The sequence below is a fragment of the Mizuhopecten yessoensis genome, unplaced genomic scaffold (genome assembly GCF_002113885.1).
Source record: "Mizuhopecten yessoensis strain PY_sf001 unplaced genomic scaffold, ASM211388v2 scaffold9157, whole genome shotgun sequence".
Lineage (NCBI taxonomy): Eukaryota > Metazoa > Mollusca > Bivalvia > Pectinida > Pectinidae > Mizuhopecten > Mizuhopecten yessoensis.
Genome location: NW_018407907.1, coordinates 1,553,365 through 1,576,177, shown reverse-complemented (window position 1 = coordinate 1,576,177; position 22,813 = coordinate 1,553,365). Strand labels below are relative to the sequence as shown.

The following is a 22,813-nucleotide window of genomic DNA, read 5'->3' as shown; positions in this document are numbered from 1 at the left end:
CTGATATCACTATAGGGACATCTGATAGATACCTTAAGGTCATTCAAAGGTCATATGATAAAACCAAGAGGTCATTATATAGCCATGTGATATACACACTGATATCACTATAGGGACATCTGATAGATACCTTAAGGTCATTCAAAGGTCATATGATAAAACCAAGAGGTCATTATATAGCCATGTGATATACACACTGATATCACTATAGGGACATCTGATAGATACCTTAAGGTCATTCAAAGGTCATATGATAAAACCAAGAGGTCATTATATAGCCATGTGATATACACACTGATATCACTATAGGGACATCTGATAGATACCTTAAGGTCATTCAAAGGTCATATGATAAAACCAAGAGGTCATTATATAGCCATGTGATATACACACTGATATCACTATAGGGACATCTGATAGATACCTTAAGGTCATTCAAAGGTCATATGATAAAACCAAGAGGTCATTATATAGCCATGTGATATACACACTGATATCACTATAGGGACATCTGATAGATACCTTAAGGTCATTCAAAGGTCATATGATAAAACCAAGAGGTCATTATATAGCCATGTGATATACACACTGATATCACTATAGGGACATCTGATAGATACCTTAAGGTCATTCAAAGGTCATATGATAAAACCAAGAGGTCATTATATAGCCATGTGATATACACACTGATATCACTATAGGGACATCTGATAGATACCTTAAGGTCATTCAAAGGTCATATGATAAAACCAAGAGGTCATTATATAGCCATGTGATATACACACTGATATCACTATAGGGACATCTGATAGATACCTTAAGGTCATTCAAAGGTCATATGATAAAACCAAGAGGTCATTATATAGCCATGTGATATACACACTGATATCACTATAGGGACATCTGATAGATACCTTAAGGTCATTCAAAGGTCATATGATAAAACCAAGAGGTCATTATATAGCCATGTGATATACACACTGATATCACTATAGGGACATCTGATAGATACCTTAAGGTCATTCAAAGGTCATATGATAAAACCAAGAGGTCATTATATAGCCATGTGATATACACACTGATATCACTATAGGGACATCTGATAGATACCTTAAGGTCATTCAAAGGTCATATGATAAAACCAAGAGGTCATTATATAGCCATGTGATATACACACTGATATCACTATAGGGACATCTGATAGATACCTTAAGGTCATTCAAAGGTCATATGATAAAACCAAGAGGTCATTATATAGCCATGTGATATACACACTGATATCACTATAGGGACATCTGATAGATACCTTAAGGTCATTCAAAGGTCATATGATAAAACCAAGAGGTCATTATATAGCCATGTGATATACACACTGATATCACTATAGGGACATCTGATAGATACCTTAAGGTCATTCAAAGGTCATATGATAAAACCAAGAGGTCATTATATAGCCATGTGATATACACACTGATATCACTATAGGGACATCTGATAGATACCTTAAGGTCATTCAAAGGTCATATGATAAAACCAAGAGGTCATTATATAGCCATGTGATATACACACTGATATCACTATAGGGACATCTGATAGATACCTTAAGGTCATTCAAAGGTCATATGATAAAACCAAGAGGTCATTATAGAGCCATGTGATATACACACTGATATCACTATAGGGACATCTGATAGATACCTTAAGGTCATTCAAAGGTCATATGATAAAACCAAGAGGTCATTATAGAGCCATGTGATATACACACTGATATCACTATAGGGACATCTGATAGATACCTTAAGGTCATTCAAAGGTCATGTGATAAAACCAAGAGGTCATTATAGAGCCATGTGATATACACACTGATATCACTATAGGGACATCTGATAGATACCTTAAGGTCATTCAAAGGTCATGTGATAAAACCAAGAGGTCATTATAGAGCCATGTGATATACACACTGATATCACTATAGGGACATGTGATAGATACCTTAAGGTCATTCAAAGGTCATGTGATAAAATCAAGAGGTCATTATAGAGCCATGTGATATACACACTGATATCACTATAGGGACATCTGAAATACCTTAAGGTCATTAAAAGGTCATGTGATAAAACCAAGAGGTCATTAGAGGGCCATGTGAGGAACACATTCAGATCAATAAAGAGTCACGTAATCAATAAAGCTAATAGAGGATCAATTGATAAACAGCTTATGTCATAATATGGCCATGTGACACCGAGGTCAATATAAGATAATGGGAAAGTCATTCTCAGGTCATCCAGGGTTACATGGTAGACACGTTTAGGTCATTTAACGGCCATGTGATGGACACACTGAAGTCATCGAGGGTCATGTAATGCATGTCAACAAAATGTCATGTGTTCGGCACACTGAGGTTATTAAGGGTCATGTGATGGACACACTGAAGTCATCGAGGGTCATGTAATGCATGTCAACAAAATGTCATGTGATCGGCACACTGAGGTTATGCAGGGTCATGTGATGGACACAATGATGTCATAAATGCGTCACAAGATGGAAAATGATGTCGTCAGATGACCATGTGATCGACACACTGAGGTTACTCAAGGTCATGTGATGGACATTATAGCGCCACTAAGGTGTCATGATACAGACACCAAAGTTACATTTTTCAGAGTAAAAAAAAACGAATTTAAATTCTTCTCAACTGGCTTCTATTACGTTTGTATTTGAATTTTTAACAGGTGAGATTAATAATGTGTAGTTATGCATGTCAATTAGAGCAATGGTAAACAGTTCCGCGTCAGTAACTTTACATGTTATTGAGCGAGTTACGCAATACATCGCTGTGTACTATACTTGATAGCAGGTTAACCTAGTATATACAATGCCTCACTGCACACGACAGTAGATTATATTTCAGAACTGTAAATGAATTGCAGCATTCCACATGATAGTCAATTACAGGTAATTATAAGACCTGTATACGCAATGCCTTGCTACACACGATTGTCTTTTACAAGTAAAGACCTGTATATGACTTACTTCACTTAACACCACAGTCTATTACAGCTTAGACTTGTAGTGTATATGCAATGCCTTTCTACCCACGATAGTCGATTACACGTCACACCTTTATATGCAATGTCTCACTGCACACAATAGTCGACTGTTTAAAAACAACAAATATGTTCACAAATTTGATTATTTTTAATCCTTCATCAAATCTATAAATATTGATTAACGCATCAATCACCTTTTTATCAAATTTTTCTTGCATTGTTGAGAGAAGAAAATCTTTTTTTTTACCGAAAATCTTAACCTAATTAAGGTTGTTATTGAAATTGTACTGGTTTTTGACTGGTAATATTTGAGAGTCAAGAGACATAACTGGATTATAATGTGTATATATGTCATACATATCACTAGTACTTTACACTGTCTTCAAAGAGAGTCGAAATATTACCGACAAAGCAACCCTAATCAATCTATTTTTAACAATATCCACACAAGTTGCACTGACAAAATAGCTCAATGTATCCACAACTTGTTCTCTTTACCAACACAAATGTTCAATGTATCCATTAATTGTTCACTGTTATTCACGAAACAACACAGTAGTTCACGAAACAACACATTAGTTTAAGAATCAGCAAAGTAGTTCACGAATCAACAGAGTAGTTCACGAATCAACACAGTAGTTCCAGAATCAGCACAGTAGTTCACGAATCAACAGAGTAGTTCACGAATCAACAGAGTAGTTCACGAATCAATACAGTAGTTCACGAATCAACACAGTTGTTCACGAATCAACACAGTTGTTCACGAAGATTAGAACCAATACAGTCGTTCAATTTTTCACTTTTACATTTCCTCTTTAAGTTCCTTCAGGTTTTCTTTACACTTCCGTTGTTTGGGATCAAGGAAGTCTGGTATCATTCTGTGTCCAAAACCTTTCCTTGAGAGCTGCTCTTCTGTGATTCCAGTTCCTTCTTTTTCTCCTCTTTCACATCGATCATTTTGTTTGCCATCAACACTTTAAACGCTTCCATTTGGGCCTAAAACAAATGTTATGGTCATGTGATATATTCACATTGCAAATGACAAGAGAATTACATTTCACACTTACGGTCTGCATACTGTATACTAGAACATTAACGCCTCGTCAAACATTCGCCCTTCACCCAGGCAATTAATTTTTAGCTCCGTGTTAATTTTGCCATTCTTGTTTAATTACTATGTATATTATGCTGTTTACTTATAGTCACTGTAATGATAAAATTTGCCCTCTTCACAAGAGGGTGAAAAAGGTGAAAATTTAACTATTGGGAAATTTCTTAGGTAAACATTAACCCGCTTATCAAACAAAATGTTTGAGATATTCATTCACTTTTAACATTTGTAATCAAAAATGATATATACATGTAACTTCAAATAGAAAACAATATCTGTAAGAAAACAGAACAACATGGCTGGCCTATTATTGATGTTTTTTTATAACATGTTAGAAAATATCAATAGCAATACACATATTTTAATGTATGTTAATGCTGTAAGTTGCTATGCTAAACCTATATTGTTATTTTGTGCATCCCTTTCGTTCTCGTACAATGTAGGTGACATACACAAAATACGAGCTGATGTGAAGTTACAGTGTCATATATAGATGTACAACAAATTTATTACAAATCAGGAGTAAAATAAAGAAAACTTTGAAAATTAAATTTTTCAAAATTGCACAGCATCATAAAACATTTCACATCAAGTTGTAAGTATATTTTACAGATGTACCCGTAGACTTGGGTAACTTATTTATGAAATATTTGTGTCGGCGCATTACTAAAAAAAAAAATCCATGTCAGCCCCTTTTGCCCACAGAATATTGACTAGAGATTTGTTACTGTGAACAAAAATGTATGTCTCCCCTTTCACGGTTTAAAAGTTACCGCCTTGACAAGATATTCCTGAAAACTTAGGACTTCTTTGACCTTTGACGTCAAGGTCACAGTGACCTAATGACAGTGCACTGTACATCGTCTGTGTGTGATGCAGATATACTGCAAGTTATATCAGAATATCTTCTAACTTAGCACTTATTTGACCTTATCATTAGAGGAACAGCCTACTGCTGAATTATGAAATGAATATATGAACAAGTTCCAATTGTAATGGGGATCATTACATAAGTCCTCAAAACTGACCCCAAAGTCGCAAATGATGCTTGGATAGAGTTTACAATGCCATCATATACTTGCATACTGAGTTTGATTAAGCAAAATTAGACACAGTGAGGGACCATTGGCATCACCTTGGCGTACACCTTTAAATGTCTGAAACAATCAGATTTCTTTTTACCTTTGACCCTTTGACCTTGAGGTAAAGGCCACAGTGACCTAATGACAAACTTAAGCCTAGTGTTTTTAGCAGTGGTACGAAGATCCTTAAAACAATTTTCAGCCTTAAAAATTACCTCGTGTTCATCCACGGAAATGTCCTGGGTGGTGTACTCCCTGGCCTTGATTAGGTACTTCTTTGCTTTTTCTCGCTCACCGACCCTCACATACGTCTTGCCAAGAAACACATGGTTCCAGATGTAAAAGTCGGGATCAGCTAAGAATAAATAAATGGCCATCAGAGACAACTCACAACCTCACCAAACCTAGCCCTCCTCCCCCGCAGGAATATCATGACTTTCTGAATGCCTACTACTCCTTTATCATACTTGCCAACTCTACCCTATTTAGGAGGGAGACTCTCGATTTTGGACCCTTATATTTAGGAGAGAAATTAACAAATGTAGGGCTTTAGATGCGCAAAATATTTTTTTTAAATCGTGATTTTCAATATATATACATATAAATTTACACACAACCGAGCTATACATGACTGAAATACAGTCTGTTCAGAAAACAATATGTCTGTAATATCACGATAATTTCCTTTGCTGAAAATCCACATTTTCTTTAATCTACTGTGACACAGATCTCACTTCTTTTGGGCTATTTTTTCTATCTTAAGAGAATTTGAAACAGACATTTTAACTGCTTTTTATTAAAACTGAAAATTGTGAAATTCCTGTTTTACCTTCTTCAGCCATCTCAAAGTACTTCAATGCCTGTGAAATGAAATATACTTCAGTTAGTGTGATGAAACTAATTTTCTTTTCTTACCTCTAAGGCAAATCTAAATCTAGAAATAAGCCTTTAAACATGTAAAACAAGAGATCCTAAAAGGATCTCGGTGCCCACCGTCAAAGGATCTTAATCAGATCTATAAAAGATGATCTTTACTTTATGCTTTTCATTATCCTTACAGGTACTAGTCTATTACCAATCCCCATATTTGAAATCCTAAATGGGATGTAATTTATGTTCATCTTGTGTGTTTCCAAAATATCAGTTTGAAGTGCGACCCCGGTGAGGGTCGCTTATTTCAGATTATTATCATAGAGGGCCGGAGTTCTGACGTTAATCGACGACAGACCGATATAAAAAAAGTCGCTAAAACGTCGGAATAATTCGGACTACCCGGCTGCTGGAGAAAAACCACAGACCTGCGCCAAGTACTTGGCGACTGCCTCACAAGGGCCTTTAACCTACAGGTACCCAGTGGTTGAAGGCTAGTGATCGTAGACAGTCAGACACCTTAACCACTCGGCCACCTCAGTCCCCTCTATCAAACTTGACTTTGACCTACCTCTTCATATGTAGATGTGGGCGGGGTTGTATATATGGCACTGGCTATTTTCTTGTAGTACCATGGCATGTCTGCAAACAGGTAACACCTGAAAAGACAGGTGTCAAGTGGTAACCATAGCAACATATTATATGCCACTATTGGGTTAAGTTTTACATTAATTTTTTTTTCACCACTGTAAGGTTAAGTTTTACTTTTCTATTTTTTTTTAACATCAGAGAGTCGATGAGTCAATGAAAGAACTTGAAATAGGGTTTCGAAGACATCTTAGATGAAGAAGATATAAACTAGAACTGTAAGCCAAAGGCTAACTAATACCCCTGTTGCTTTATAAACCAGAACTGTAAGTTAAAGGCTTACTAAGGCAAAGCATTGCAAAGCAATCCATAGTCTCCCACCAGTAACAAGTATTTCGCACTTGTACCGCCATCAAAAAGGGTCAAAATCACAAATTAAAATGCCAGTGCACAACTACATAAGATACCAATCATTGATGCAAAGTTTCGATGAAATTCACCTGTTAGTTAAGGAGGAGTTGTGCGGACAAGTATTTCTCTTACCCTGGACAGATTTATCCTTACTTTTACTGGTGTGAGATTTCCTTGTCTCACCCTAGGGTTGAGACAAGCTACACATGTTTTTTGCACGTTCTCCACAATAAATCTGACGTCACTGATGTGACCCAGAAGAAGAACTACTTTTATGAGGTCACACACATACACAAGTTCGTCTGCTAATCTTGTCGTGTTTGCATTTGACATCAAAGAAGATGTGATTGATTTTAAAATGTTTAAAATATGATGCGTGAACCGTCCGACGCATACATATTTAATACGCTATCCACGTGTTCCTGTTTACAAACAATATGCTTTGTCTTACACTTGGACAGGAAGTGTAAGACATTGCAAAGCCTCATGTTTGGCAAATTAAGAATCTTCCCCCCTCGGGTTGAGATCCCCCTATCTCAACCCCCAAGGGGATGAAAGATTTTATTATTCTCAGACATGTTACTGTGGATCACATCCAAACAGATATCCAGACATCCAGACAGGGTGATTTCACTGTTGTGGGGATATAATAAACTGACAAAATACAACTTTGTAACCAACAAGGAAGTCAAGATATCAGAGTGGAGTATAACAGAATAACTACACATTCACTTAAAATCTTCTCATTTCTGGTTGTTAGCTCTTACAAGTGGGGTGTAAAACTATTTCAGGATACTAGACAGGGGCTAGTAGACAGCAATAATTAACTAGACCGAAACTAAATTCTGCTAACCGACAACTACAAAATATGGATCAAGCTAAAACAACATGATCACATGGTCTATATCACATTCACAAATGAATTTGTTTTTCTTTAAAAAATAAAAGTTCAATTTATTTCATTATTAAGCCAATATGAATTTGTCTAAGACAATCAAATCCAGGAATAATGGAGAAAAAAAACACAAAAACAAAAGCCTTGCCAACTCCTTATTTTGGACCCTAAAAGTGAGCATTTTCAACCAGTGAATTTGCTAAACTCTTCCAGCTGTTTTCTAAGATCTGAGTATTTCATCTGAAGGAAAAGCTCAAAAGATGCCATTTGAACGAGTTATTTTTTCCCCCCAAAATCAAACATACACACATTTTATTTATACTTTTAATTCTCAGTATGCATAATCTCTCCAATGGAAATTTCAAAAAGCTGGCAACTGCTTCTGAAAATCAGTCCAGATATTGGTTCCAGTACTAGAAAGCATCAAAATAAACCTTTGTATGAACATTTTGATAAATATTTGTTACAAAATGTAGTTAGCCGAGTCATAACAATGAATTGGAACACGCATGGGACAGGACAGAAAGGAACAGACATGTGTAACACTATATACCCCCCACCCCCACCCCCATAACTTGGCAAGGGCCATACAAACCCTATGACTTACCAGTGACCTATGGAGTACATGGAAGTGGCGTCCTTTGGATTCAGCTCAACAGCTCTCTGAAATAGAAAACAATGTTGGCCAATTTTGCAACTCATCTACATAATCATAATAGTCCAAAATCCGGGGAGAACACTTTTTGAAAAAATAATCTTTCTTCTAAAAAAAATGTATTCAAAATGTAGTTTATAAATAAATATATATATATAGAATAAAAACATAAATTTTTCAGATCGTCCGCTAGGCCTTTCTGCCTTCTAGGGCTTCTTCAGGCGGATTGATATATATATATGTAAAAACAAGGCAAGGGTAGAACAATTGTATGTGCCCCGATTTTTAGTACTTCAGGGATAGAAATATCCTAGAATTTTGTGCTGAAGAAGCCCACTGTAGGGGCGAAACCGGTCGACACTTCTAATAAACTACAAGGACAACTTATTGCTCCTTCACCTGCTGTGATTGAATCTATTTTATGATATATATATATGTAGGTGTGTTGTGCAGGATGAATCCACTATCCATGTTTATATGAGACATGCCCTTTGCCCTTTATTTTCAGGATCAGATCATTTCTACTGTACTCTGCTACCAAAGTATTACAAGAAATTTATAGTTATTTATCTCCAGACAAAGCCTTGAATTCAAGAACAATGGGTTGTACTATATGAAAAATATACTTCCAGCAGTAAGCCCACTGGCCCATATACACAAAAAGTTTTAAATTCTATAGTTACAGTTCTGGCCCCGGGATCATGAAACAATCACAGACTTAAGTTTTTGCTTCACCAATCACGTATGACGTCACTTTTCATGACGTTATTTCTGATAGGCAAAGTCAAAACTTAAGACAAATTTAGACTTAATTCTTAAAGTTTAGAATACATCTACTTACCACAAAATGTTCTTTTACCAAAAAAGCATTTTCTATTCTCTTCTTATTTCCTTCAAACTCAGCTGTCTTGTCCAGCAGGATAGCATACCACTGTAAAACAACGTTTGTAACATATTCTAGAAATCTCTAAAAATGCATTAATTCAATATCCATTCAAGTGTTGATATAAACCGGGGGTTGTATATTTACCAAAACAATCACAGGGACATGTGACATGCTATTTAGCAGGAGACAAACAAGTACAGCGACACCCACTTTTGTATATCTACCGCTATATATAGCATGTGACAGGTCCCTGTGAAACAAATGATTCAGTTACTGAACATCTTACTTGGATTAATTTCAAAAAAAACCATTTTAATACTTTGTATTAGGGCCAGTCACAATGTATTTTGGAAAACCGATATATCACAGTACTTGGCCATATTGTATCATATTGCAATACAGAAACGAAATAACGAAATATCACTGAATCGCAATATTTTTCAAACGATTATTTAAGGATTAACCTGAATACATTTTTCATGTTATGGAGATAAAGCACAAAAAAACGGAGTGTACTCTAAATAAACTGCAAATGAGAGTACACTCCATTTTTTTGTGTTATAGCTCCATAACATGAAAAATATATTCAAGTCAATCCTTATAATTTAATCTACTAAACACAATCCCTGTTGATATCCACTTTTATTGATGGACTCTTTTCTATCAGAAATAATTACGCCGCTGTATCAGCCAATCAAAAGCGAAGTTACAAAAGTCGATGTCATTTTTTTATGTTATGGGCTGATCATGATAACATAACTTTTAATCCAATCAAAATGCTTGTTACAAGCAAGATTAAATTATTTTCATATTATATCAGCTAGGTGTTTTAACTTTGTACATTCGTCACCTCTGAGGATCATTGACAAAAGGATATGTATCAATATATCCCTTCTGAATTGCAATATATTATAATACACTCCAGGTGCATTAACCCTTTAATCACTGTAGACCATCATGGACTCATCTAGATGAATGCATGGACGAGTCTACTTAAGTTACCTAGGGGTGAAAGGGTTAAGACACCCCTTCTTAATGCAGTAACTGACCTTTTTTTGTCGCAAATCAAAATACCCCTGAATTATATCAGGATATATTGCAATGTAGAAGGATCATTTTGTGATACATATCCCAATGTATTAACACAGGATAAGAAGGGTGCTCAATTTAAACAGAAATCACTGTCAGAATGTCATCAAATTCAATCATCTATAATATGGTTTACACAGGTAAAGATTTGTATTAAACCAGCTATCAATTTTGATATTTTCACCGATTCCCACCACTAGTAACAGCCTATTTATGGTTATTGGCCTATATCACTTAGAATGTGTAGTAAATGTACAAAGTGGAAACACCAAGCAGATACATTAATATATAACCTTTTGAAAACTATTGCGATACAGCAATATTTCATTTCTGCATTGCGATACAATACATTCTACCAAGTTCATGATGTACATTGTAACCACACTTTTCCTTGTTAAATAACCATGGCGATTGACCTATACGCGTGCATGTATTATTTTCAAACAGACCGTAACACCTTCCCAAACAACAAGCGATTCGCGAGACTGGTGGATTTGAGTGATCGAAAAAAAACATCTGGCATAAAGCATGATGTCAGTGTTCAATGTGTATCGTTTGTCCACCAAATGACGACAACTGAAAATGAAAAATATTTCCAAAATATATCCAGGTTAAATATACAAAATAGAACAACTGCCCACAGGGTCGGAAATGACAGAAATGCACAGCTTGTTGTGAAATGAAGACATCTATGCATCATGTGACAAATGTTAGAACAGTCCAATTTAAATAACTAGATTATCTAGGTCACCTTGCTCATCACAGGCATATTGACAATGAGGTACAACGTAGACGCAAGACTGTATTACATCTCACTTGGTAGAATACTTGTAATCAACATAGGTTTGTGTATTACGGTTGAATACATAACTATAGGGGTTCGAAAATGTTGGAAAAAATAATCAACTCGGGCGGCAAGCGGCCTTCGTCCATTATTTTTTCCATGAGTATATGAGCATTTATTTAAGAAGTAATCCATGTATTATAGTGAAATATATAACAAGGGTGAGAAAATGTTGGAAAAAATAATCAACTCAGGCGGCAAGCGGCCTTCGTCCATTATTTTTTCCAACATTTTCTCACCCTTGTTATATATTTCACCATAATACATGGATTATTTCTGAAATACGCCTGTGTATTGTGATATACTGTTTTTCTGATACATTGTGACAGCCTTATACTCATGCAGGTACATATGCAGCTTTTAACCCTTTACCATTAAATTTTTAACATAACTGTTACTAAGCCATTAAAAGTCAACTCATTAACATTGAAGCCAGCATTTTTTTCAGGAAAACTTAAAACTAATGACATTAAAATGTACGTACCTTATGACTGGCAAAGTTGCTGTTGTTGAGCTCTAAGGCTCTCTTAGCATACTCAAATCCTTCAAACATATATGTCCTGCATACGTTTGGAGTCTTACTCATTCTGCTCATATCACAACTAGCTCTGGCTAAACGCCACAATATTTCATCGTCATTCTCATCCAAATTGTCTTTCAGTAAATTATACAGATTTATAGTTTGCCTGGCATCATACAGTTCATCTGCCTTTTCTATAAGTGTTTTATTTCTCAGTCCTCCAGTTTCTGGTTCTGTTAAAAAAATAAAAAAAAAAATATTTTTACAACAAAATATTCTTTGAGTTGGTAAACAATGTTTCAAGTTCTTACAAATGTCATTCATCAATAGGGATGGGCAATCAGTTTAAAATCATAATCGGTATGTAATCGGAAGCAGTAAACTGATTGATGATTGATTGCTTAATCGGTTTATAACTATATGGGAATGAATACCCAAATAAAGTGAGAACAGAGTTGTTCACTGTACATGAAGTTTCGATCTTAAAGTTTTGTAATGAATGGATTTTTCAAGCAACTTTTATGCTGTTTGTCAATCAAATATATAGCAAAATTCATGAGAATAAATGATTGTCAAAGCATACTTTATATTGAAAACATTTAATTTCAAGAATGAACTGATTATATCATTTATGGAATTTGTAATCGATTGCCAGAATCAGAAGAGGAAAACTAATTGATTTTCGACTATTCGATCATCAGCCCACCACTACCCATCACTACTCATCAATTATACCATGCCATGTTGTGATGCAGAGATTTTTTTTTCTAAATTAAAGCAGCCTTTAATTTGGATGTAAAGTGACCCTTATGGTGTCCTCTGGCTCATTCAACTCCTTTACAACTTGTATGCTGTTTTATTGTTTTTAGTAGTGTCCAAATTATCTGCTCCTTTAATGTACCTTTATATGCTGTTGGTTTTTTTAGCAGATTTTTCATGGAAAACTGAACCAAAATTGAAATCAATTTGATCTGGTCAAAAAATCTTTTTACATTTTTAAAGTTTAACATCCTCACAACAACCAGGGTCATAAGAAGATATTTCAACAAACCGTAAAAATAATAAAAATAATAATTTGAAGATCTTATTTACCGCTTTATCACAACCTAGTTTGTAGGTTGTCTCAAAGCAGTTCACAAATTATCATCCGTTGGGCCTTTGCAACCAACCAACATCTTTCTCAACTTCCTGGGGAGCATACAGCCGGTGCTGCCATTTCTGCGCTCACAGCTAGCATTCAACAATTCTAGCACTGCCCAACCACGTACTCATTCACAGCCGAGAAGAATGGAACAAGCGGAGTGAAGTATCTTGCTCGAAGATACAACACAGTGCCGTGACTCGAACCCGCAACTCTTCGGTCACGAGCCCGGCGTCCTACCACTAAACTATTGTGCCTCCTTAAGTATATAGTATTATGATTATTAGAATAAAAGATTTCTATCAATAACGGTGAGCCCTTAATATCTGTAAATCTCCTACCGTTCTTCTTGGCAAACAAGCTTACTGCGCTCACTGTTGCTATGGAGGTTATCACGGCTGGCCTTGGCAACAACTTTACAAGGGAGTATTTCTGAAATGTAAAAATAGCAGAGTATTACTCAAAATCAATATTTGGTCGGATACAATGGTGTGAGAAAGAATTACTAATCAGGGCTTTGTCTAGCATCTACTTTCTCTAAATACTGTGAAATCACTGCTTTTTCTTGTGGTTTTTAATTTCATTGATTTTGTGGGTTACAAATCTTCACCCACAAATACATAGGTGCACAGAGTAATTACAAGTTTGATATAAAGCCATTCTCCACTTGAGTCAGTGGGTACTTGTAATCCAAGAATTCATGTACCAACAAAATGGTGTTTGTTGGGAAACCAGGATATTTGGGCGAAACGAAAATATCTGAATTCAAAGTAGTTTATTTTAGACTAAAACACGTAGTAGTGGGTACCTACACTCTTGGCCAAACTTACACTATTAACATGGCATTTTAATGGATACTCATAGGCTGTTTTTTTGGGGCTGTATATAATTTCCAGAAGTATTCCTGTTCAAATTGTAAATAAATAACTTCCCTTTCTATTGCAAAAGTAATTTTTAGCGTGTTTGAGGTTGGCGGTTTTCCTTTTTGTTTCTAATATTATAAGATATTGTACAAAAATACAGAACAGTATGGTAACAGTACAAAAAAAAATTCTCCAAATAAATCAGTTATTGAGGTCATTTTATTTTCAATGCCTCTGCTAGGAGTCAAATTTTTGGACCTTTAGTTTATAAGTCTAACGCTCTACCTAATGAGCTAAAGGGAAATTCTCCCTAGCCGAATCGACAGGAAGCAACTAGTATTATACCAGGGTGACATATTCCTACTCCAGGATTATACTTGTCTCAAGTTTCCCAGGGGTCATAGTGATTCTTGTGAAAATATCACTAAGTATTTTGTCAATATCTCCCAGGTCCCTACCTGGGCCCCAGTGTAACAGAGGTCATTATTTTTTTTAATGCCTCTTGTAATATATGACGAATGACATAAAATGTTGTTCAAACATATGTGATACAATTCTGGAAACATTCATAACAATATATTGCAAGATATATATATGCAAAACATTGCCTTCATTTATCAGTATGAAATTAGATTAGATTGTCTTAGATCAGTATTGATTGCAATAATATTTCCCCTGCAATTCTGAACATTGAATATTAAGCAGTTTAGTCATAAGTCCTACTTCAGATAAAAATATATATATATATATAAGAAAACGTCACAAGGATTAACTCTACTCCAACAGTGTTTAAGGTTTACATGGCGAGATACTTTTGACAGGCGCCGTGTAACGGCAAAATTATATCTGATAGAATTAGAAAAGGGGGCCTCATATGTTATAGGTAGGATAAACTTGTGTCAGCTGATGAACGGTTCTTCTTGTATCCTGTAGGTTGGGCACAACAACAAAAATGATATGAGTAATAATCCTGCATTTAGGTAATGGTTACCCATTTGAGTCACATTTTTTTTTCAAAGATGGGGAATAAAGTGAAATAAAACAAAAAAAAGTTGAAAGTTCCCAAATGCAGGATTATTACCCATGCCATTGCCATGGCTGTTCTGCCCAACCTGGCTACTGTAGGCTACTTCCAATGAATAGGCTAGGCCTATAGCTAAACAGGTACCGTAGCATTGGCAAATCTGGCTATAGTAAATTTGGCTACATAGTCAAATATGACTATACGTATAAAGGGCGAATGTAAACAAATACACCAGCACTGGACTGGTCCAGCATTTAGGTGACACCGGTGTCTTTTCGACGTCTGTATATTTGTGACGATCCTAAGATATCTTTGAATGCCTGTCACACCCAGCCTACCTGTATTGTTGTCCACCGGTTCCTCAAAAGTTGCACTCTGGCATTGTTGCGATGTAAACATGCTGCAATTTTCTGTGATGGTCTAAAAAATTTAAGCAACCTGTAAACATTCTCCACGGTCGCCGCCATGTTTGTTGTTTCTGTGTAATGGACGAACTGACCTTCAACGCGGAGAGTTCCATGAGCTGAGCTCGCGCCAGATTACGAAAGCAGCATGCGGTCTCCTAGAATATCAAATGCTAATCCGATTGTATGCCTATTGTCGACAAAAGAACTCTTAATCGTCAAATAAAATAATGCAATTCAAATAAAAGCTAGACTACAACCCAACATGACTCTGAATTTCAGTGGTTTCTCTCCGTGGCACTTTGATGAAAAATTCACTTTTATTATTTCGAAAATAATGACCAAGGAGCATGGGAGACCATATATAAAACACATGGCTATCAATTGCTTACAGATTTGAATTCATTTTCGACCGTCAACACTGTGACCCTGACCATGGCGCTCCGGCCTTTGACCCTTCCTCATCACCAAGTGTGATCCGTTACATGCTGTACGCCGGGGAGAGTACTATATGCTTCAAGTGAACCTTGAATATTAATATTATTTATTCTTTAAGGCATTCAAAACTAGTTGAGATACCTCTAGAACTTATACACAACAGAGATATCCGAATTACACAACATTGCCAACAATTATTACTTCTCAGAAGTAACTATATAGCCGTGGGTTTGCATGTGGAAAAATCCTCATTTTAAGAGTTTGAAAACGATTTTCCCACAAATGGTCACCGTGACCTTCTCCGGCCCTGACCCAAATTAAATGGGGTCGTCCATTCCATGTGCTTTTCGGCCTGTGAATTTGGCAAAATCCTCTACTGGGATATAACCTGCTTATAAAAACAAATTTAATTCTTCCATAACGAATATCCCTACCCCCACCCCACTCTTTTAGGAGAATGAGTTGATAAGGTAATGCGGTGCGATAATGTGATGCTGTTGACACAAAGTTACGAATTCTCTTTCCGCATGCAATAGAATTGATGATTTATAGTTCCGCTGCAAGTTCCCGTACAAACATTACCAGAAGAAATTGCATTCATAGAACTATAAATGCAAATTGATCAGCGTCACTTTGAAACTTCTCCTTCCGTCTCGAATAACATGAGACAACGTTTCGAAGCAAACATTTTGGTGAAGTTAGGCTGTTCCAGGAATCTCGTTAGCACTGACGACACAGACACTTTAATATCCAAAGGGAATACGGGCATATGTATACTTAGTTCAAATATGATTTAAATAAAGTGTAAATACGAGGATTGAATGGCATTTTTTTCAATGTTCATACCGGTCGACATTCAATAGAAGGTACACACATAGGACTGCATCTTTGAAATTTGGTATAAGATATAGCATGCTAAAAAAGAATTACATGGCACCATAAAGCTGTATCTAATCCCTTAATAATTTTGATGTTTTTGTTTCAGACGATACCCCCCTCCTTTCACAACACTTGCTTCTGACCAATGGGTTTCACTGAACGTGGGTAGCAGTAATCGCGCGTAAAGCTGATTGCGTGCTTACTTAAATCACCTGCACCCAGCAGCGCGCGTGAAGACAAAGTGAGAAATCAATAATGACTGGCGTCAACAAAACAAAATACTTTTACTAATCTGGAAGTGTCTTATATATATGTGTTTATAAAATGATACGATGTATGTGTTTATAAAATTATACTAATTAATTCAAAACAATTTAATGGTTTCGATCAAAAATCCAGTAACATGTTTTCACAAACAACGACAAACAATGAGTTCTTAAATAAGGTAAAGATGAAAAGCCTCAGCTTTGAGTAAACACCAAATTGCTGATTTCTAATTGCATTTTTGAGTAAAATAGAAAACATTATAATGTCGTCAAAATTCAAGTTGGGTTTGATTTTGGTTTTACATCCTCGAAAACAGCAAAACTCTTCTGACGACGGTGCCTACGTATGATAATTGGGCCACGGGGACCTGATAATTTGTTACAGCTATATTTGGACCTGAACTAAGATGTTAAAAAATACTTTTACACGTTATAGGGGTTTAAGCTAAAATGAGGTGGCATTTTCACCAAAACATATATCATGTGGGTGGCATTTTCGCCAAAAATCGATCTAAACCCCTAAAACATGTAAAATTACTCTGAACACACTTGTTTAAGTCCTAACACAGCTGTAACAAATGCTCAGGTCCCTGTGGATTGGGCCAGCCAAAGTCATAAAGTGTCATCTCGCTGAAACGTCATAACCTGGACGTGTACGTTAGCATGACACTCATTCCGGTCACATATTGTACCGACAACGGGCTAAACAGTCTTTACCGCCATCTATTTAAAGGTGCACGTGAAGCCAATGACAATCTAATTAAAATTATATCTTCACATCGCTTCCGTTTACTGATATGTCGCGTTGAAGGATGTTGTTAGATCTTCAACGCGACATGTCAGTAAACGCACGGACTTAGATAGCAATTCCGTAGTAAACGGGAGAGATGTGAAGATATAATTTTAATTAGATTGTGATGTAATGATTTTGAAACACACTTGCTATGATAAAAGACCGAGAGGTGTCAAATGAGCATCGAAAATGGAGGCGCCCATGACACCACGCCGTGTCTATCTACAAGACAACGTTTGTACAATTTGGGGATTTTGCTTTGAAATAAGAGAGACTTCCTCTTCTGGTGATGTTGTCGTTTAAAAGTTTAACAACCTGAAACTAAAATTAACCAATGACAGGCTTCGCAATATTCAAACAATCACTGGACCAGACGAAAAAGTGGATTTTGGGCTACGAGGTGCTACAGGTCCTGCTTTCTGATTGGTTTAAAGAAAGAGTTATGTCGCGTTTTGATTGGCTTGTTATAAATACGATAATGTATTCATGTTGACCTCTGACGTGACCCTCTACGGGATGTTGTTAGATCTTCAACGCGACATGTCAGTAAACGCACGGACTTAGATAGCAATTCCGTAGTAAACGGGAGCGATGTGAAGATATAATTTTAATTAGATTGAGCCAATGAAGCCCGTAGGGCAAGACTTTGATTTGCTGTTTTTTTCAAAATTAAAAAAATACTGTGATAGTGATGCTTGTATGTATGGCGAGAAGTCTTGTTGTCAAATGGAACAATTCCGTGCTTGTAAATCAGTTTTAAATTTCTGAATTATCTTAGCAAAACGGTCTAGTTGATTTTCTTTCATCAATGGAAAGAAGCTATATAGGCTCATCCTCGATACTCCACTGTGAGGGGGCACTTACGCTCTATCCACTCCTGGAATAATCATGTCTTCGCAAAATTGAAGGTACATGTACACGGCTAGCTAATTGTTTGGTCTCAGGTGAAAAAACCCCTCACCAACCGCTAGGCTGATCCCTGTCAGTTGAAGATTACAAAGGAGCGACCCCCGAGTTCAAAGCCAGTCAATTTAACCGTTACACGGTCGCGCGATTTTTTTTATGTGCATCAAAGGCTCAAACTAGTCCTTTCGTCTCATTCACAAGGTGGCGCACAACGAGCCTTCGAATTTGCTATGACATATTCCAGGGGTACAGAGAGCGAAAGGGGGTGTAACCCCTGGAATATCAAGATGATATAGGCTTTTGTGTCTTATAATTAACGTGTTTGTTATTGGCAATAACATATTTGCTTAAATGAAATGAAATGGAAGACAATGCAATCTCAGACGAAAATTAGGCCATGGACACAACCTTGAAGTACGTTCGTCAACAGCGTTTGTTCCTATTCTGTGCAATATCTTTAACATATCAATGGAAATCATCAAATGTCATGCAAGTCTTCAACAAGGGGAGAGATACGCCCCGAGCAACTACAGGTCTGTTTCATTAACTTGCATTTACTGCAAACTCCTGGAGCATATAGTTGTTTCCAACATTTTAAACAATTTAGACAAGTATAATGTTCTAGTTGATTGTCAGCATGGCTTCAGAGCAAAACGCAGTCGCTTGCCCTAAGTCATGAGTCGCTTGATAACAGTCATAACGGGATCCATACTGACCTTCTTATACTTGACTTCTCGAAAGTGTTCAGTACTTTTTAAGGTCCCTCATTAGAGGCTGCTTAGGAAACTAGGCAGTTATGATGTGCAAGGTTAGACATACAAGTGGATTGAATCCTTCCTGAACTCCCGTACTCAACAGGTGATCCTTGATGGTGAATGCTCAAGCCAGTTACCGGTAATCAGAGGTGTACGTCAAGGCTCAGTCCTTAGACCTCTCCTGTTTCTTGTCTTAATAAATGATCTTCCCTCTTCTGTCAACTGTAAAATACGCGGCCTCTTTCCGATTGACTGTATTCTGTACAGGCATATTTTTTCTATCGAGGATACTCGCACACTTCAAAACGATATCCATTCTTTGATCATATTGGAAAAGACATGGGGTATGAAATGTCACCCTAGTAAATGCACCTCTCTCTTGGTATCTAGATCTAGAGGCCCAATCCAGACTTCTTACTACCTAAATGGTCATAATAGGCTTGGAACTGTCCAGTTCTATCAATACCTTTGAGTAACCCTTTCTCATTATATGGGCTCGGACAAACACACTCACGAAATCACGTCAAAAGCCAACAAAATGCTTGGATTCTTGAAGAGAAACCTAAAAATTAATAATCAGGAAACCAAGACAACAGCTTATAAAGCTATGGTAGGGTCCAGTCGAGAATACTGTTCCACTGTAAGGTTCCTAGACACCAAAAAACGTGAGTACAGAGAAGAGCGGCACGATATACTATACCACCAATCATTATCACAATACCAGCAGTGTCATCTCCATGTTAAAGCAATAAGGTTGTGACACTTTCGAATGCGGGCAAAATAAAATTAGGGTGACCATGTTACACAAATTAAAAATAACTTCATAGCCATTTATCCTGACAACTACTTAAAACATCAAGTCACACGCACTATAGATCAGTCAACCAATATCAGCTCGTCCAGACATCTTTCCACATTCAGTCTCCCTCTTGAACTCTCGTCCTCCCAACATTGTCTTCTCACCTACTCTGACTGCCTTTGAATTAGGGCTCCAGAAACACCACATGTTAACAGATACCTCTTTATGTTAACTTCGTTTATTCTCCCAACTATTATTATGCTAGTCGATTTATACTTTTCATCTTCTAGTTCTAGTCTATTTACTCTTTCTGTTTTTAACAATTGACTGTTCACGCCGTTGCGTAATCATTGTTTTTGATGGAGCAACCACAGGCACTAGCCTCGTCTGTCAATACACCTATCGATTATATTATATGTGTATTGACAGACGAGGCTAGTAATCTTGAGCCTAGAACAGGCTCGACGTGAACGAGTAAGGATGCCTGCTTGGCTTTTTAAAGCTAAAGCTTGGTTTTACTTTTATTTTTGCTTCTTAGCTCATCAAAACAACAGGGTCAAGCAAGGACAAACACCAGTAAATTGATAAAAGGCATGTCACCCTGGTAAAATACTAGCCGCTTACTACCGACTCGGATAGGGAATATGTCTCTTTAATAAACCAGAGGTCCCGGGTTCAACTCCTGCCGGAGGCATTGAAATACTAAAGACCTCTGTTAGAGGGAGATGACCCAAGAGTGAAAATGGTGGTGACGTATGGCAGAAAAATGGAAGGAAATGAATAAAGATGAGAATTATTGCAGATAAAGGCAATGTGGTCTGTCCCCATGGCGGGACATACCAAAGTCCTTAAAAATGGTAGTTGTTGTTGCCTGCTTGGCGTTCAGCATTTAGGATAATCACAACAGCTAGTATAATTGTTGTCAGTATAACGTGACCTGGTTGGCAAAGGGATTTGATAATTTGTTACAGCTATAGTTGGTACATTTTTTAGGGATTTAAATCAACTTTCGATAAATATATGATGCAAACTCAATGATGATATACACTAGTCATTATTGGGGTTGGTATTTTTTATTTTTTTTATCGAAAGCCGACCTTAACCCCTAAAACATGCAAAATTACTATGAAAACCTTAGTTTAGGTCCAAATGCAGCTGTAACAAATTCTCGGGTCTGAGCTTCAGCCTGCCTTCATGAACAAACCACATTTCTATTACGACTTTCCTCAACAGAAGGGAGGCAACGCAAGTAAGAAGTTGTGAATTCTTGAAGGCCTGTTCGTTTATTCGGAACATCCGGTTTGGCCGTCTTTGAATGTAAATTTTCGAGTATAAAATCTGGCGGACCTGCAAATGTTTGTTCCGGCCTTGCAAGGCTTTGTCAATGCTCGCCTAAAGCAGCATCAGATTACTGGGTCCGACCTTATTTAATAAACGAACATTACCTTGGTCCAACCGGTTCAACCGTTTAAACGAAAACGGCCTTGGTACCCCGGATTTCCAACTATATAGCTCAGTTCTCCATAGGTATTTTGTAAATATGCCTTGAGTATATCCTGTTTCTCTTTTGTGTCTCACTCATCTGCCTTCAGGATAGGCATTTTGTTATTAATCCCACTGCCATTGAGATGCTAGAAACAAAAGGCATAATGGGCTTAATTGTTCACTTTGCTAGGATTATTTTTTTCTTTTTCAAAATGTTTAACCCATTCACCCCTAAAGTCACATTTGGCCCTCACCAAATCAATGTCTGGGCAAGTCCAGTTTAAAAATGTAGGGGTAAACTAATTTGTCCTTGACAGCAAGTTAGGATAATACATTATATAGCTGTGTTATCAACCACGGGAAACTATGGATCACAGATTTGTTTAAGAAATTTTTAACATGTCCCCCTTTGACCTTAAAACAGGTTCAAAGGTCATTTGTTACAACAAACATGATTACCCAGCAATATCGCCTTAGTTACTGATGAAACATTCCATGTGACTTAATGGTTACCATTGTAGTAACATGGTAAATATTTGACCTCTGTGACCACATCTTCGATATATCCAGGGGTTTAGCTCATTTTTGTTCTGTACACCCCTGGAATATGTCATTGCAAAATCGAAGGCTCAGTGCACACCACCTTGTAGGTGAGACAAGAATACTAGTTTGATCCTTTGATGTACATCAAAAGAATCTTGCGGTCACGTAATGGTAAAAATTGACAGGCTTTGAAGTCGTGCGTCTCTCCTTTGTAATCTTCAAAGGACAGGTATCAGCCTGGTGATTGGTCAGTATTTTTTTTTACCTGAGACCAACAAAACAGCTATCTTTGTGCCTTCAATTTTGCTATGACATATTCCAGGGGTGTAGAGAGCGAACGTGAGCTTAACACCTGAATATTGAGGATGCTGTGACCATAGTTGGTCAAGGCCATTTACTTGAGCTGATCATGAGTATTATTATCTTTTTAATACTATGAGTCTCATAGAATTACTGTGAGGCTTATATTCTTAATAAAGTATATATATCAAATACATTGAAGGAGTACAGTAGAAA

General features: G+C 36.7%; 1 protein-coding gene across 1 annotated transcript; it reads right to left on the bottom strand.

Annotated features, from left to right (window-relative positions):
- Nucleotides 1–3,341: 3,341 nt before the first annotated feature.
- Nucleotides 3,342–15,519, bottom strand: LOC110457486 (regulator of microtubule dynamics protein 1-like). The gene is made up of 9 exons (XM_021508786.1): nt 15,368–15,519; nt 13,484–13,574; nt 11,966–12,234; nt 9,504–9,593; nt 8,615–8,670; nt 6,685–6,772; nt 6,073–6,103; nt 5,459–5,598; nt 3,342–4,046 (listed from the first exon to the last, which is right to left on the bottom strand). Exons 1-9 carry the CDS (start codon nt 15,494–15,496, stop codon nt 3,924–3,926), a joined length of 1,017 nt encoding a protein of 338 aa, XP_021364461.1. The 5' UTR covers nt 15,497–15,519; the 3' UTR covers nt 3,342–3,923.
- Between the last annotated feature and the right edge of the window lie 7,294 nt (nt 15,520–22,813).

Coding starts and splice junctions, on each gene's coding strand:
- LOC110457486 (XM_021508786.1), bottom strand. CDS start 15,496: ATGGCGGCGACCGTGGAGAATGTTTACAGGTTGCTTAAATTTTTTAGA. Junction 9,594..11,965: donor GCAACTTTGCCAGTCATAAG/GTACGTACATTT, acceptor GTTGTTTTACAG/TGGTATGCTATCCTGCTGGA. Junction 6,104..6,684: donor CCACATCTACATATGAAGAG/GTAGGTCAAAGT, acceptor TTCATTTCACAG/GCATTGAAGTACTTTGAGAT.